General features: G+C 41.0%; 1 protein-coding gene across 1 annotated transcript in view; it reads right to left on the bottom strand.

The window, feature by feature from the left end:
• Positions 1-15,000, bottom strand: part of man1a1 (mannosidase, alpha, class 1A, member 1) — a 200,837-nt gene that overhangs the window by 35,598 nt on the left and 150,239 nt on the right. The window contains exon 5 of the mRNA XM_088324634.1: positions 9,930-10,024. Coding sequence (XP_088180760.1) covers positions 9,930-10,024 — 95 coding nt within the window. The remainder of the gene's footprint in view (positions 1-9,929; positions 10,025-15,000) is intronic.

Genomic DNA, 15,000 nt, shown 5'->3' on the forward strand with positions numbered 1-15,000 from the left:
AATAGAAAGGATGTTTACAGTATGTAATGGATCCTCAGTCAAAACTGGCAGATAACCAATTCCAAAGAACTCTTCTGTTACATTCAAGTAGCATTTTTTGAAACAACACTGCGATAGTCATGACCAGTTTTGAGAGTAGCATCATAAAAACACAGGTTTTTATCCACTAGACTACAGGTGTCAAACAGGCGGCCCGCGGGCCAAATCAGGCCCGCTAAGGGATTGGATCCGGCCCGCGAGACAACACTCAGAGAAGCGCAAGAGAAAAACAAGCTACAGGTTGAACTATGTCAATATGTCTTGATGTTGCAAAGCCAGGTTCCTCTCTCAAAGAGACACTCTCTCTCTCTCTCTCTCTCTCTCTCTCTCTCTCTCTCTCTCTCTCTCTCTTCTCTCTTCTCTCTCTCTCTCTCTCTCTCTCTCTCTCTCTCTCTCTCTCTCTCCTCTCTCTCCTCTCTCTCTCTCCTCTCATCTCTCTCTCTCTCTCTCTTCTCTCTCTCTCTCTCTCTCTCTCTCTCTCTCTCTCTTCTTTGTCTCTTCTCTCACTGTGTCTTTATACCTTATTTTCCTCTCTTTTTTCTTTTTCTCTCTTTTTATCTTGCTTTACCCTCCTCTCTTTATCTCCTTCTCTTTTCTCTCCTTCTCTTTTCTCTTTTTTATTTTTCTTTGGATATCTTTCTATCTTTCTCTCCCTTCTCTCACTATTTCTCTTTGTATCTGTTTTGTTTCTCACGTTCTCTCTTTCTGTCTCTCGCTTTCCCTCTCTCTTTTCTCTCTCTCTCTCTCTCTCTCTCTCTCTCTTCTTTTCTTTCTTTCCCACCCCTTTTCTCCCACTCTGTCTCTTTCACTCTCCCGTGTCTCTCTTTTCTCTTGGTTGCTATTTGTGTCTTTCTCTCTCTGTGTCTTTTAACCCCTTTTGCTCTAACTTCTTTTTTTCCTTTTCTCTTTTCTCTTTCTCTCTTCATACCTTTTCCGCTTTCTTTTCTCTTTTTTGCCTTTTGTCTTTCTATTTCTCTTTGGATTTTCTTTCTTCCTCTCCTTTCTTTTCCCCCTCTCACGACTTTTTATCTTTTGTTTCTCACGCTCTCTCCCTCTCTCTCTTTTTCTTTCTTTGTCCCGCCCTCTCTCCTTTTCCCTCCCTCTTTCTCTTATTTATTTTTCTCTCTTTTTCTTTCTCTTTAATCTACTAGTCCGGCCCCCGACAGAATGTTTGGTCTATCGTGTGGCCCCCGAGTTAAAATGAGTTTGACACCCTTGCACTAGACAATTGATATTACTACATTTCTAAGACTTTTAGAAATTGAATTTAAAGGCCTTCTATTTTAGAATGAATTCAATGCCTTTTAAGACTTTTCAAGGATCTGTGGGAACCCTGTTATCATCATTTCCCACATAGTTAAAACAACTTCATACTAATTTCTCACTGTGAATGTGTAAAACTGGAGCGTCATGCCCAATTTCGTTGTCACAATATGTTAACCCATTTTGTAACAATGACAATAAAGGTATATTCTATTCTAATTATCCAATTATTGGACAAATGGTTTTGATAGGGGGCAGTACGGTGACGCAGTGGTTAGCGTGTGTGCGGCACAGTTCTGTGTGGAGTTGCTTTGCTTATTTTTCCCCTACATTATTTATCCCTTTTTATTACACGTTTCCTGGTTTCCGTCAGCTTTGTGTTGCAAAAAAAATGTTTATAAAAATAAATACATTTAAATAAAGTAAAATTAGGAAAATAATTTCAAATTGTAGCTAAAAAAATATATATATATTATGCAGTAATCCTTTGCTATAACCTCGGTTTATTACGTTCAGGGTTTTGCGTTGTGCATTTGGATTCTGCGTTCTGATTGGCCTAACAGACGTAATATTAGACGGTAAAGTATTTAAAAATAAATCTAAAACAAAAGCTTACACAGTACTTTTATTTGTTACTCAGATGCTTAACCTGGTAAAAAAGCATTTGTTCTTTGGTGCTAGTTTATAAGAGTATTTACTTGGATGATATTTTTAAAGAAATAAAGGTTTCTCGAAGTTCGTGTGGAGTTTGCATGTTCTCCCCGTGCTTGCGTGGGTTTCCTCCGGGCACTCCGGTTTCCTCCCACATTACAAAAAACATTGCAATTCAGGTGAATTGGCCGGTCCAAATTGTCCCTAGGTGTGACTGAGCGAGTAAGTTGTCTGTCTGTGTGCCCTGCAACCAGTTCAGGGTGTCCCCTGCCCACTGCCCGGAGATAGCTGGGATGGGCTCCAACCAGACATGGGGACTTGAGACTTAGTGACTTGGACTCGAGTCGACTCGAGTCGCTGTTTTTTATGACTTGTGACTTGACTTGGACTTGGCAATCTAAGACTCGGGACTTGACTTGTGACTTGACTTGCCCAAGAAAAAAATACTTGGGACTTACTTGGGACTTGAAGGTGAAGACTTGAGACTTACTGAGACTTGCACATGTGTGACTTGGTCCCATGTCTGGCTCCAACACCCCCGCGACCAATGTTCCCTGTCATTTTCCACGGGTCTGAGCGTTCACACAAAGTCGGTGAGCAACGCTTGAAACAACAGTGAGCAACAGCAATCCCAAGTGTGGCAACTAAGTCATTATCAAACATGTCCAAAACTTGACATCATGTACATTTTGCTGAGTTTCCGGAAATGCTAAAATTTTTTTCACTTTTGAATGAATTGACTCATGTACGATTGCAAAGGTTGTACGGCCTAAAAATGTCAAAAAATGTTTTATTTTAGAACAATTCTTTCACAAGATTTCCATTTCTCTTATTCCTGGTATCTTTTGTCGCATAATACTAACATTTTTGGGGGGCTTATTTTCGTCGGTTGCACGATACACAACTGTATTTAATCACATTTTTTAGTGGAAGTACAATATTGGCAACAATATTGACTTGGTATAATTGGAAATTATTTGAATGCAACACAAACTCTTTCTTCTTTTTCCCTGTTTTTTTCTATTTTTTTCAATTCCTTGTCCTTGTCCTTATCTTATTGTGTTATTTTTTCCTAGCTGTTACTTTTTTTTCCTTTGTTTCTTTCTTTACTTTTTTTCTGGCTTTTTTTCTGAATTGTTCCTTCTTTTTTCTCTTCCTTTTGTTTCTTTTTTCTCAGCTTTTCACTACTTTTTCATTTTGGTATTTTTTCCTTTTTTGTTCTATTTCCCCCTTCTTTTAGTTAATTTTGTGCATAGTTTTACATAATATTTGGTCATGTTGGGATTAAAAAGCAAAAACAACCTGAAGAGCTGTTTTCTCTTCCTTTTGTTTCTTTCTTGTCTAAGCTTTTCACTACTACGCCCCCCACCCCTTTCCTTAAAGTAATTTTGTGCACAATTTTACATAATATTTGGTCATATAGGGATTAAAGAAGCAAAAACAACCTGAAGAGCCGTTTAGGACCCGAAAGAGCCGGTTCCTTTTAGCGAGCCGAGCCGAAGAAGCCGATTCTCGACAAACTCTACTCACTTTACTCAACTTTGTTCTCCTTCGACTCGACTTCAAAATACCGCATTTGGGACACAACGTCAGGGGAACCCGTGTATTTTTACCTTCATGCACTGTAACTTAGACTTAATTCGTTTCTTAATTAGTAATTTTGAGCCCTCATTTTTTTGCGCTGGCTCGATTTTCTTGTGCGCTGAAAATGTGCGAGCAGTGCGCGATTGCGCACGCGCGCCAGCTTAGAGGCAACATTGCCCGCAACTAGTAAAATAGTTATTTAGCAGCCCTTCTTTCAAGACTTATCAGGAAGGCTCCATTGAGCAGTGAAACTACAATTCAGTCAGGAGGACATTTCTGGTTTTTAACAACAATTAGAATTAAAATCAGACAAAAAATAATGCTTTAGGTTAATTTGCAACAAGTGCTCGTGGCAATGAAATGAGGACAGCGATTGTCCCCTGCGCAGGAGCGCTAGCCGGTCCGCGTAAACTCGCGGGGGGAACTTGATTGTCGCTTTATCCCCATGACGGCTGTGATTTTAATTAACGTCTGACAAACCGTGCGGCGCTTTCCCCGGTTAGCTCTCCGAGACCCGGGAGAGTGTAAAAGACACAAAAGAGACAAAATGGAGGACGACCGCTCGATTCATTCGGTGTTGTTAAAAGAACAATCGAGTCCGAGTGAAAGAAACAGACTGCCGGAAATAATTGGGGACTGTAATCTGCTATCTTCGTTATAGTTTTAGGATGTCGTATTTAGTCCTCTAAAGCAGGGGTCCCTGAACTTTTTACCGCTGAGGGCCACATAACTTTTCCCTAACACTCATCTCATTAGCTACACCACTTATCCTCAGTAGGGTCGCGGGGGTGCTGGTGCCCATCCCAGCAATCATCAGGCAGTGGGCAGGGGACACCCTGAACTGGTTGCCAGCCAATCGCAGGGCACACGGGGACAGACAACTCGCTCGCTCATTCACACCTAGGGACAATTTGGACCGGCCAATCCACCTGAAATGCATGTTTTTGGAATGTGGGAGGAAACCGGAGTGCCCCTAGGAAACCCACTGCAACCCACAGGGAGAACATACAAACTCCGCACAGGAAGTCTGGAGCTGGATTTGAACCCACACAGGAGGTTCTCAAGACATGAACACTATTTATCAAAATTAAAAAGATTAACACATTGTGGGTTCTTCACATAAAAGTCAATGGAACTTCAACTTCCTGTTGTGCCGTGTCGGTCCAAGATCAGCTTGGAGCGCTATGTGTCAAACTCCCGGCCCGCGGGCCACGTCCGGCCCGCAAGACCATTTTACATTATTGTTAATAATGACCCGTCAATATGAACAACGCCGTCTCATCCCTGGACATCATATTCGGACGTTTTAGTCACTGTACTTATTCCTTCATATATGACGTATACTATACTATATACCAGGGGTCGGGAACCTACGGCTCGGGAGCCATATATGGCTCTTTCTAAGAGTACCTATGGCTCAGAGACAAATTTAATTGCATGCAAATTGTCTCCATCTCGTTCAAAACTTGAGCCATTAATCCTGTTCAGATACACGCAAAGCCAAACCAAAGATCAATTAGCAGTACTTTTCAGAATATATAGGGCACGTTTTTTACTACAAGTTACAGTCAAGGTGTCACACAAAAAAAAACTCGTTTTGGCTGTACAACTCTAAAGAATCCTTTATATAAAAGCTCACTATATAATCTGTGTTCAGTGTACTTTTGATGAATCCACGGAACAAATTGTAAATACGCCAAAACACCGGAAGAGAACTTCAAGTTATTTGATTGGGTGAGTGGGAGGGATGGGTGGAGCTAAGCACTCCCTCCCATCTCTCGCCCTACTCCGTCTGCGCCAAAGGTAAGCACATCAGGCTCCCTGTTCTCAGAATGTTGTGACGTTTTTACAAAATAATTTGTGTAGCATTTTCATATTTTCTACTTTTGACAGGAGACATATTAAGGAGAGCAAATCTTTTGGATATTTAAGTTTTTTTTTTTAATATATACATTGACATAGGAGCAAAGGAATTTGAATGTTATTTTAAATGTTAAGTTCTAAGCTGTATAATTTAACAAAGCTATTTTATTGACAGCAAAATAATAAATACTGTATAAGTGAATTAAGGTTTAAATTTCATATTCTTGTCTGTTTTTATTTATATTTATGCCCCAAAAACATTCAGTTTAAGTGTGTTCAATAAATGTTTATCCTGGTTGGCCCGCCACCTTAAGTGTGTTTTGAATTTTGGCCACTAGTATTATAGATGTATTGTGAAAACGAAGCACATTTGATCTCTTTATAGTAGTATTTTGAGTCCTGAGAGTATCTTTGCTTTCATGTTTAAAAAAACTAATAGATTTTTTTTTATACTCCTGTATATATTATCATATATTTTTACATTTTTTATGTGTCAAATATTTTGTATTGTTATCATAAACTTACTAACTATTTGCATGTGCGATGTGATACTCACTATTTCGGCAAAATTGTGTTTTTTTTTACCAGTATAAGCATTGCTGCCCATCAAGGCTGGGATCAGGCTCGCCCCTGAAAAGCGGGATGACGCTTTACACCATAAAACAACAGTGACCAGCTGATGAAGGTCCTGTATCTGAGTCAGTTTAGGAGGATAGTATCTGTTTCATGTGGGGAAGCAAACCCATACCCCCCAAAAAACTGTCCTGGGCACCACCAGGCTGTACTCCCCCAAGACACACCACAGGAAGTGGTGCCCCTTCGACCCGAGCCGTTAAGGGATCCGTGACCGCAATTTCTGTTGTACATTTCACGTGTTACAATGGCAAAATATATTATATATTATATTCTTCTAATCCAAACATTGCAAGTTACACATTTGTTGTCATTGTAACATGCACAACAGAATTTATATTCGTCTTTTGCGATAATAAGATAACACACTATGCCTTTTCACATGTCATCTATATCACTGGTAGTCTTCTGGTAATAATTTGGCACTCTCACCGCCGCGTCCTCGGTTCAAACCCTGTTACGACCAAAAATGCGCCTCCAGATTCCTTTTTAGGTTAAAAAAATGAGCTCTCTGAAATCGTGCCGGACCAAATGTGGGGCAGGCCCTCCCTGGCCCACGTGCCGTAGTTTGGGGACAGCTGCTATATATAGATTGGTAGCATGTAGAGTTAAAAATAGAGAGAGATAAAAATATCTATTTTGGATTCTGTGATGTTGGTAAAAAAAAGAAAAGAAAAACATTCTTGAGGATGTATAGCGCAGGTGTCAAACTCGTGGCCCGCAGGCCAAATGTGGCCTATCAATGCTGTGAGAAGCACAAGAGAAAAATGAGTTCCATCACATACAATAATGACTTACAGGTTGAAATATGTCCACTGGATGTCGCCAAAACCCAGGAAACACTTGCGAAGCACTCACTGTAGCTGGGTTTGCTGACTACCATTAATCAACCAGAGAACATTAAGGAAACCCATTCCTTAAAACAAAAGTCATGGACATGCTGTTTACAAAAAAAAAAAACACACAGTCCATTGCAGTATGAAAAAGACAAAATAAAAATAACCTTCAGGTGTTGTTTAAAGAAGCTTTAGCCCCTTTTTAGGATAGATATGGGATTAAAACAGCAAAGTTCCCATAATCAGGTAAACATTTTCCAAAAAAATGTAAAGAAAAAAACACGTTGAAATTAGTCTACATGAGTAGTGTACAGTTGACACAAAAACTACTAGTGAGGAGGGAAAAAAAGCGTTTTATAATAAAATCTTACATCCCCGAATCATAATTTAATTGTAGGCCTCTAAAAGACGCCCAGCACCCCAGCTAAGGCACACTATTGACGCCATTAATTTATTAGTACAGTCCCATAAGAATGTTTTTCTCCACCATATGGCCCACGAGCTAAAACGAGTATGACACCCCAATGTTTTGCGTTCATTGTGCATTAAAATATGTATCACAACCCTCCATTCTCTGTAGCCAGTTTCTAAATCTATACGATGGCAGACAAATGTATTTGTTTCTTTGTTTTTGTAATCAGTTCATAGTAGAGGTTAGGGCAGGGGTAGGGAATCTATGGCCCGGGAGCCATATATGGCTCTTTTCATGAGTACATATGGCTCCAAAATAAAATGTAAGTATTGCACATCTCTCTGTGGCGTTCCAAAGTCAAGTGATTTTCATCCCGATTTTGGTCCATATAAAGCCGAAGCAACTCAAAACGCTGGCAAACGACTTTGATTGGGTGAGCAGTAGAGGTGGGCGGATCCCTGCACACAGCGCAAGGTACTTCCTGCTCTCTCTCTCGCTCTTTGCAGTCTACACCGAAAGTGAATATGACGTTATGCTTATCGTTTGCAGTAATTTGTGACATTTTTACAAAAGAACTTTGCATGCACATTGTTTCGAAACAGTTATTAAGGACAAATTTCATGGAGAAAAATTGCCTCAACACTCTTAACTGAAGGTGGAAGACAAATTGTAAATGGAATATTTACATTGATTTGGGACACAGGATTTGGCAATACAGTGGAACCTCGCTAGTTCGCGGTTCCACTTTTGCGGGTTCAGAGCTTCGCGGGTCTAAAAAATATACTTTACCTTCTCAATAAAAGCATTTATTGACTTGACGTCATTGAGCGCGACTTTATGTCAACTGAGGACACGATGTAGACACTCTTATTGTGAAGGGGAGGGGGAGGCCCTGACACAATGCTTAGTCATGGTGAGTTACCGCTTCGCTCACCCACCCCTCCTTCAACTCCTCCCACCTCACCCCCTTCTTATATGGCGCTCAGTTTATCATGTAGGAACTCGGCGACGTAAGTATATTCTCTTCTGTCACATTTCATCTCATTATCACTGTTTTTATTTTCAATATGTAACCGGTTGTGTTAACAAGCGAAATAAACTGCGATGGCTGCATGTGGTTGAGAGCGGTTAATACAATCATACTGAATGGTTCGTAGTGGTTTCGCCGCAGTCCTATTCCGTGTACATACAACTTATTTTACATTTTTTTTTGTTATAACATGAATTTCACTCTCTCTCTCTCTCTCTCTACTTGTATTCTATATGGTGTACTGTATACAGGCGGGGTATACTGTATACTTGTATACGTTTTTGAAGGGGCGCCGCTACCTCGCGGATTTTCAGTTTTTGCGGGTGGTCTTGGTCCCCATTAACCACGATAACCGAGGGATTACTGTATTATCATTTCATACATTTGATGAAATCATCCAATGACACACAGTGAAATAAAATGTGCTGAAGAATTAGTTTTTGTCTAGAGAGCGTGTTTGGCAGTTTTTTCAATTTTGTCTGAAAAAAAATATGATGGGGCTCTCTCAATTTATTTTTAAAACATTTTTTGCTTTCATGGCTCTTTGGGTCAAAAAGGTTCCTGACCCTTGGGCTAGGGAAACATCTTTTCACACGACGAGTAAACCTGGTTCGTTACAAATGGGATGGGCATAGCAAAATCTAGTTGGTAATGCTAGCATCACCAGTGTTCATTTGACCTGTGAAAAGTGATGGGTCCCGGGGACTCGCATGCTCAAAAATCTATGGGTCCTAACAGAGATCTATGGGTCCCCAAAATTTTGTGTTATCGAGGTTGAAATTGTAAATCAGCGACTAATATATAATATAAATCTATATATTCATTCAGTTTTAATCATCACAGTTAATTGGTAATACAAAGCAGTTATCACTTCAGATTTTTTAGTTCACATAGTCTTCCTGGTTTGCTGTTCCGTCACAGTAGTAATGTCTTCTCAAGCGTAACCAGGAATATAATTGAGTCCATTTTGGCAGAAAAGTCCTTTTCTTGCTAGTATTCTTTTGTTTATTTTCTTTCGTCGAATCGTCCGCTTCAACACACGTGTTTTCCTTGCCTCCGCGGTATTCTGAAGAATTTCCCCGTCGTTTTTTCGTGCCGGAATTATTGCCGTTGTTATCACTTTCTGTATCATGTTTCGACTTATTACCGACACTGAAGAAATGACCAATTTTTTGTATATTTGCACCTAGTACCAACTGTTTTTTCGGAGGCATACTTCTCTTTCCCTCGACAACCGCCACAACAATGACGTCATCTCGAAGCAACGAGATCTCGTTTGCCGAGATCGGCGCGAGACCAAAACAACAATGGCGGATCTGCCTGACGAAAAGTTTGGAGTGCGGTAAATTTTTGTTAAAAAAAAAAAAAAGTAATCGGGTTTTGTGTCAAAAAAGTTCCGTCCCGGGGACGCACGTTGATTTGAGACTATGCGTCCCCAGCAAAAGTGATGCGTCTGGGACGCAGGGACGCGGGCAAACGAGAACACTGCATCACTAGTTGATAATGCTATGAACAGTGTTAGATGCTGAAGTTCAACCATTTGGCCTCCATAGTAAAACAGACTTGTGTTTAGGGTGTTTACAACACATGGGAGCATCGTGAGGTAATATAGTCTTACCTCTTGAGGTTGAGCAAAGCCCAGGGGATTCCTGTGGGCGTTTTGAAGGCAGGTAGCAATTTTTCACCCAGCTCTACTGCTTTCTTCCGGAAAACCTGCGAACGAGAGCGATTTCAGTTTTCGACGTAAGTAGAGTTGAACTTCTTTGTTTTGAGGGGAAGCAAGCCAAAGACCTGAATAGGGACATGGCACTCTGAGCCTTTAAGTCACATGTGTCAAACAGGCAGACCGCGGGCCAGATCAGGCCCGCTAAGGGATTGAATACGGCCCGCGAGACAACACTCAGAGAAGCGCAGGAGAAAAACGAGCTGCAGGTTGAAATATGTCAACTTGATGTTGCCAAAGCCAGGCGCCTCGAACAAAGACACTGTACTTGTATTTATTTTCTCTCTCTCTCTCACTCTCTCACTCTCCCACTCTCTCTCTGTTTCTTTCACTCTCTGTGTCTTTTAACCTCTTTAACCGCTTAACTTCCTTTTTTCCTTTTCTCTCTTTTCTCTTTCTCTCTTCCTACCCTTCGCGCTTTCTTTTCTCTTTTCTCTCGTGTCTTTTTATTTCTCTTTGTATTTCTTTCTTCCTCTCCCTTTCTTTTCCCCCTCTCTCACGACTTTTTATCTTTTGTTTCTCTCTCTCTCTCTCTCTCTCTCTTTCACTCTCTGTGTCTTTTAACCTCTTTAACCGCTCTAACTTCCTTTTTTCCTTTTCTCTCTTTTCTCTTTCTCTCTTCATACCCTGCGCGCTTTCTTTTCTCTTTTCTCTACTTCTGTCTTTTATTTCTCTCTTTCTCTCTCTTTCTTTTCCCCCTCTCTCACGACGTTTATCTTTTGTTTCTCTCTCTCTCTCTCTCTTTCTTTTCCCCCTCTCTCACGACGTTTATTTTTTGTATCTCTCTCTCTCTCTCTCTCTCTCTCTCTCTCTCTCTCTCTCTCTCTCTCTCTCTCTCTCTCTCTCTCTCTCTCTCTCTCTCTCTCTCTGTCTCTCTCTCTCTGTCTCTCTCTCTCTGTCTCTCTCTCTCTCTCACTCTCTCTCTCTCACTCTCTCTCTCCCACTCTGTCTCTCCCACTCTGTCTCTGTTTCTTTCACTCTCTGTGTCTTTTAACCTCTTTAACCGCTTAACTTCCTTTTTTCCTTTTCTCTCTTTTCTCTCTTTTCTCTCTTTTCTCTCTTTTCTATTTCTCTCTTCCTACCCTTCGCGCTTTCTTTTCTCTCCTTCCGTCTTTTTATTTCTCTTTGTATTTCTTTCTTCCTCTCCCTTTCTTTTCCCCCTCTCTCACAACTTTTTATCTTTTGTTTTTCTCTCTCTCTCTCCCTCTCTCTCTCTTTCTTTGTCTCTCTCTCTCCCACCCCTTTTCTCCCACTCTCTGTCTCTGTCTCTTTCACTCTCTGTGTCTTTTTAACTTCTTTTGCTCTAATTTCCTTTTTTTCCTTTTCTCTTTCTCTCTTCCCACCCTTCGCGCTTTCTTTTCTCTTTTTTCTTCTTCTGTCTTTCCATTTCTCTTTGGATTTCTTTCTTCCTCACCCTCCTCACTTTTTATCTCTTTTGTTTCTCACGCTATCTCCCTCTCTTTTTCTTTCTTTGTCCCGACCTCTCTCCTTTTCCCTCCCTCTTTCTCTTATTTCTTTATCTCTCTTTTTCTTTCTCTTTAATCTACTAGTCCGGCCCCCCTACAGAATGTTCTATCGTGTGGCCCCCGAGTTCAAATAAGTTTGACACCCCTGCTCTAAGCACTCGTTGTACTATAAATATATATGTTTTCTTTAATCCTGGATAGTCTTTTTATCTTTTTTTTTTTTTTTTTTTGAAATCTTTATTAAATGTTTTCCAACAACAATAAAGACAATTCAATTCAAATAAAATGACACTTATAGGAAAATAAAGTACACCGGCCTCTATAACTTGCAAAAAAATGTAGGAGGTGTGCCAGGGAAAACGGAATAAAGTTTACAAAGCATCACTACGGGTGACAGAAGTCAAAAAGTCTTTCTTTCTCTTTTTCTTTCTCTTTAATCTACTAGTCCGGCCCCCGACAGAATGTTTATTCTATCGTGTGGCCCCGGAGTTCAAATGAGTTTGACACCCCTGCTTTAAGTAAATACCACACCCCCACTTAATATCCCAACCAATGAGATACCAATCTTGTTTTCCATCATTACTCATTACTGCGTGTATTCAAGGGATTTCAACTCCTTGCCCTGAAGAATTCTCGTGCCGGCGTGATGAAGGGGCCTATCGTGGAAGAAGAGCCGGAGCTAGCGAAGCGGCTAGCGGCGTTATAAGTCTTCGGCACCATCCGTAATCATGGTAAATGCGAACTCACGACCAAATAAGATCATCGAGTGCTGGTGGAAAACATCGAAGCGCACAGGGAGCGCAGTTGCTGTGTTTTGCGGAAACGTGGCTCACGTTTAGCATTCCGGACGCTAACGTGTAGCCACCCGGAGCTACCCGTAGCTATCTGGCTTCAACGCCGCTATACAGAGACACGAAAGCCGGGGGGAATCGGAGAGAAGGCGGACTTGCTAACACGAGGTGGTGTATCCCTGGATTTTCACAAAGAAAAGTTTTCCATCTGCCGCAGGGATGTCGAACTTTTGGACTGGCGTGACGTCATCCATTCCGCTACAAGCACCCCTAGGGCATCATGTTCATCTGTTAATAAACAACGGGGTAGACTGCTGGAAGTGTGAATTTCCCTACGGGGATGAATAAAGTATCTATCTATCTATCTATCGACCTCTAGCTTCCTATCTCTATATCTATCCATCTATCTCTCTATCGACCTATAGCTTTCTATCTCTATATCTATCCATTTATCTCTAGCTTCCTATCTCTATCTTCCTATCTCTCTATCTATCTATCTATCTATCTATCTCTCTATTGACCTCTAGCTTCCTATCTTTATCCATCTATCTCTCTATCGACCTCTAGCTTCCTATCTCTATCCATCTATCTCTCTATCGACCTCTAGCTTCCTATCTCTATATCTATCCATCTATCTCTAGCTTCCTATCTCTATCTCTCTATCTATCTCTAGCTTCCTATCTCTATCTTCCTATCTATCTCTCTATCTATCTATCTATCTCTCTATCGACCTCTAGCTTCCTATCTCTATCCATCTATCTCTCTATCGACCTCTAGCTTCCTATCTCTATCCATCTATCTCTCTATCGACCTCTAGCTTCCTATCTCTATCCATCTATCTCTCTATCGACCTCTAGCTTCCTATCTCTATCCATCTATCTCTCTATCGACCTCTAGCTTCCTATCTCTATACATCTATCTCTAGCTTCCTATCTATCTCTATCTATCTATCTATCTCTCTATCGACCTCTAGCTTCCTATCACTATCCATCTATCTCTAGCTTCCTATCTCTATCTTCCTATCTATCTCTCTATCTATCTATCTCTAGCTTCCTATCTCTATCTTCCTATCTATCTCTCTATCTATCTATCTCTAGCTTCCTATCTCTATCTCTCTATCGACCTCTAGCTTCCTATCTATCTATCTATCTATCTATCTACTTTTTATGACTCGACAGAGAAAACTGTGATGGTCAGCAAGCCCGGAGCTCCTACTGTACTCCAAATCCTGGAAGAAGTCACGTATTCTGTCAGCCTCCATCTGTCACTATACGAGAGCACGGGCGTAAAGGGGGTAGCTGACTCGCAGGCGTGTTTATCCCCAGAGATGGCAGCACTTGTGTGAGGGACCGGCAAAAAGAGGAGATTAAGAGGAGCCGGGCGGCAAAGCTCAAGAGGATGCTTGTCAAGCAGAGAGGAGACACCCGCAGAGAAGCAATAGCGAGTATTCCTCGCACATTTTGCTCTCCCTTTACGAGGATGTATGTGTCTACACGGGGGTTAGGGCTCTAGAACACGGGGGATTTTCACTGTTCCTCTACTCTATAGCATATGAATAACCTATACTTTTTGTGGACGATATCTCTGTATTATTTGTAATTGCAACATCCTTTGTCTGGTAATCCACATGTGCGGTCCCTCCTCAAGGTTTCTTCATTTTCCTCATGTTGAGGTTTTTGAGTTTTTCCTGGCCCTCATGTTGGTTCCAAATCAGGGGATGGTGTAATAATAGTCTGAAAAAATAGTCTGTGCAATAACCTGTGCAGCCCTTTGAGACTCTGTGATTAAGGGCTATACAAATAAAAATGACTTGACTGTTGGAAACTACCTGTAGAAATTGATGGGATAAAACTGGGAATTTATAAACGAATGATGTCCAAAATATTTGAGGATGTCGACTCAAACTGTGCATGGTGTAATCAATGGGTGTCAAACAGGCGGCCCGTGGGCCAGGTCAGGCCCGCTAAGGGATTGAAGACATCGCTCTGAGAAGCGCAAGAGAAAAACGAACTGCAGGTTGAAATACGTCCACTTGATGTTGCCAAAGCCAGGTACCGCTCACAAAGACGCTGTACTTGTATTCCCCCCCCTGTGTCTCTCTCTTTTTCTCTTTCTTTGTTTCTCTTTCTCTCTGATAGTTAGCTAGAATGACACAACGATAGAACGATAGCTCGTACAATAGCTAGGACGATAAGACAACAGACAGACAGGTAGACGGGATGTCTGTTTGAGCACAGTCAATACTGAGTCAACTTCGGATTATAGCTATTCCCTGACAGATAGCTAGAATGATAGGACAATAGTTAGAATGATAAAATGATACCTAGTGTGATAAAACAATAGCTTGAACAATAGTTCGACAGACAGACAGACAGACAGAGAAACACACAGAACGTCTGTTTGCACGCAGTCAGTACTTAGTCATCTTTGTCTTATAGTTACCCTCTGATAGTTAGCTAAAATGACACGATAGAACGATAGCTAGTACAATAGCTAGGAAGATAGGACAACAGACAGACAGCTAGACAGAATGTCTGTTTGAGCGCAGTCAATTCTTAGTCAACTTTGGATTATAGTTACCCTTTGATAGATGGCTAGAATGATAGAACGATAGCTAGTACAATAGCTAGAAGGACAAAACTATTGCTTGAACAAAAGATCGACAGACAAACACACAGACAGAACGTCTGAGCGCAGTCAGTACTTAGT

The sequence above is a fragment of the Urocampus carinirostris genome, chromosome 20 (assembly GCF_059441175.1).
Source record: "Urocampus carinirostris isolate Australia breed hairy pipefish chromosome 20, RoL_Ucar_1.0, whole genome shotgun sequence".
NCBI lineage: Eukaryota > Metazoa > Chordata > Actinopteri > Syngnathiformes > Syngnathidae > Urocampus > Urocampus carinirostris.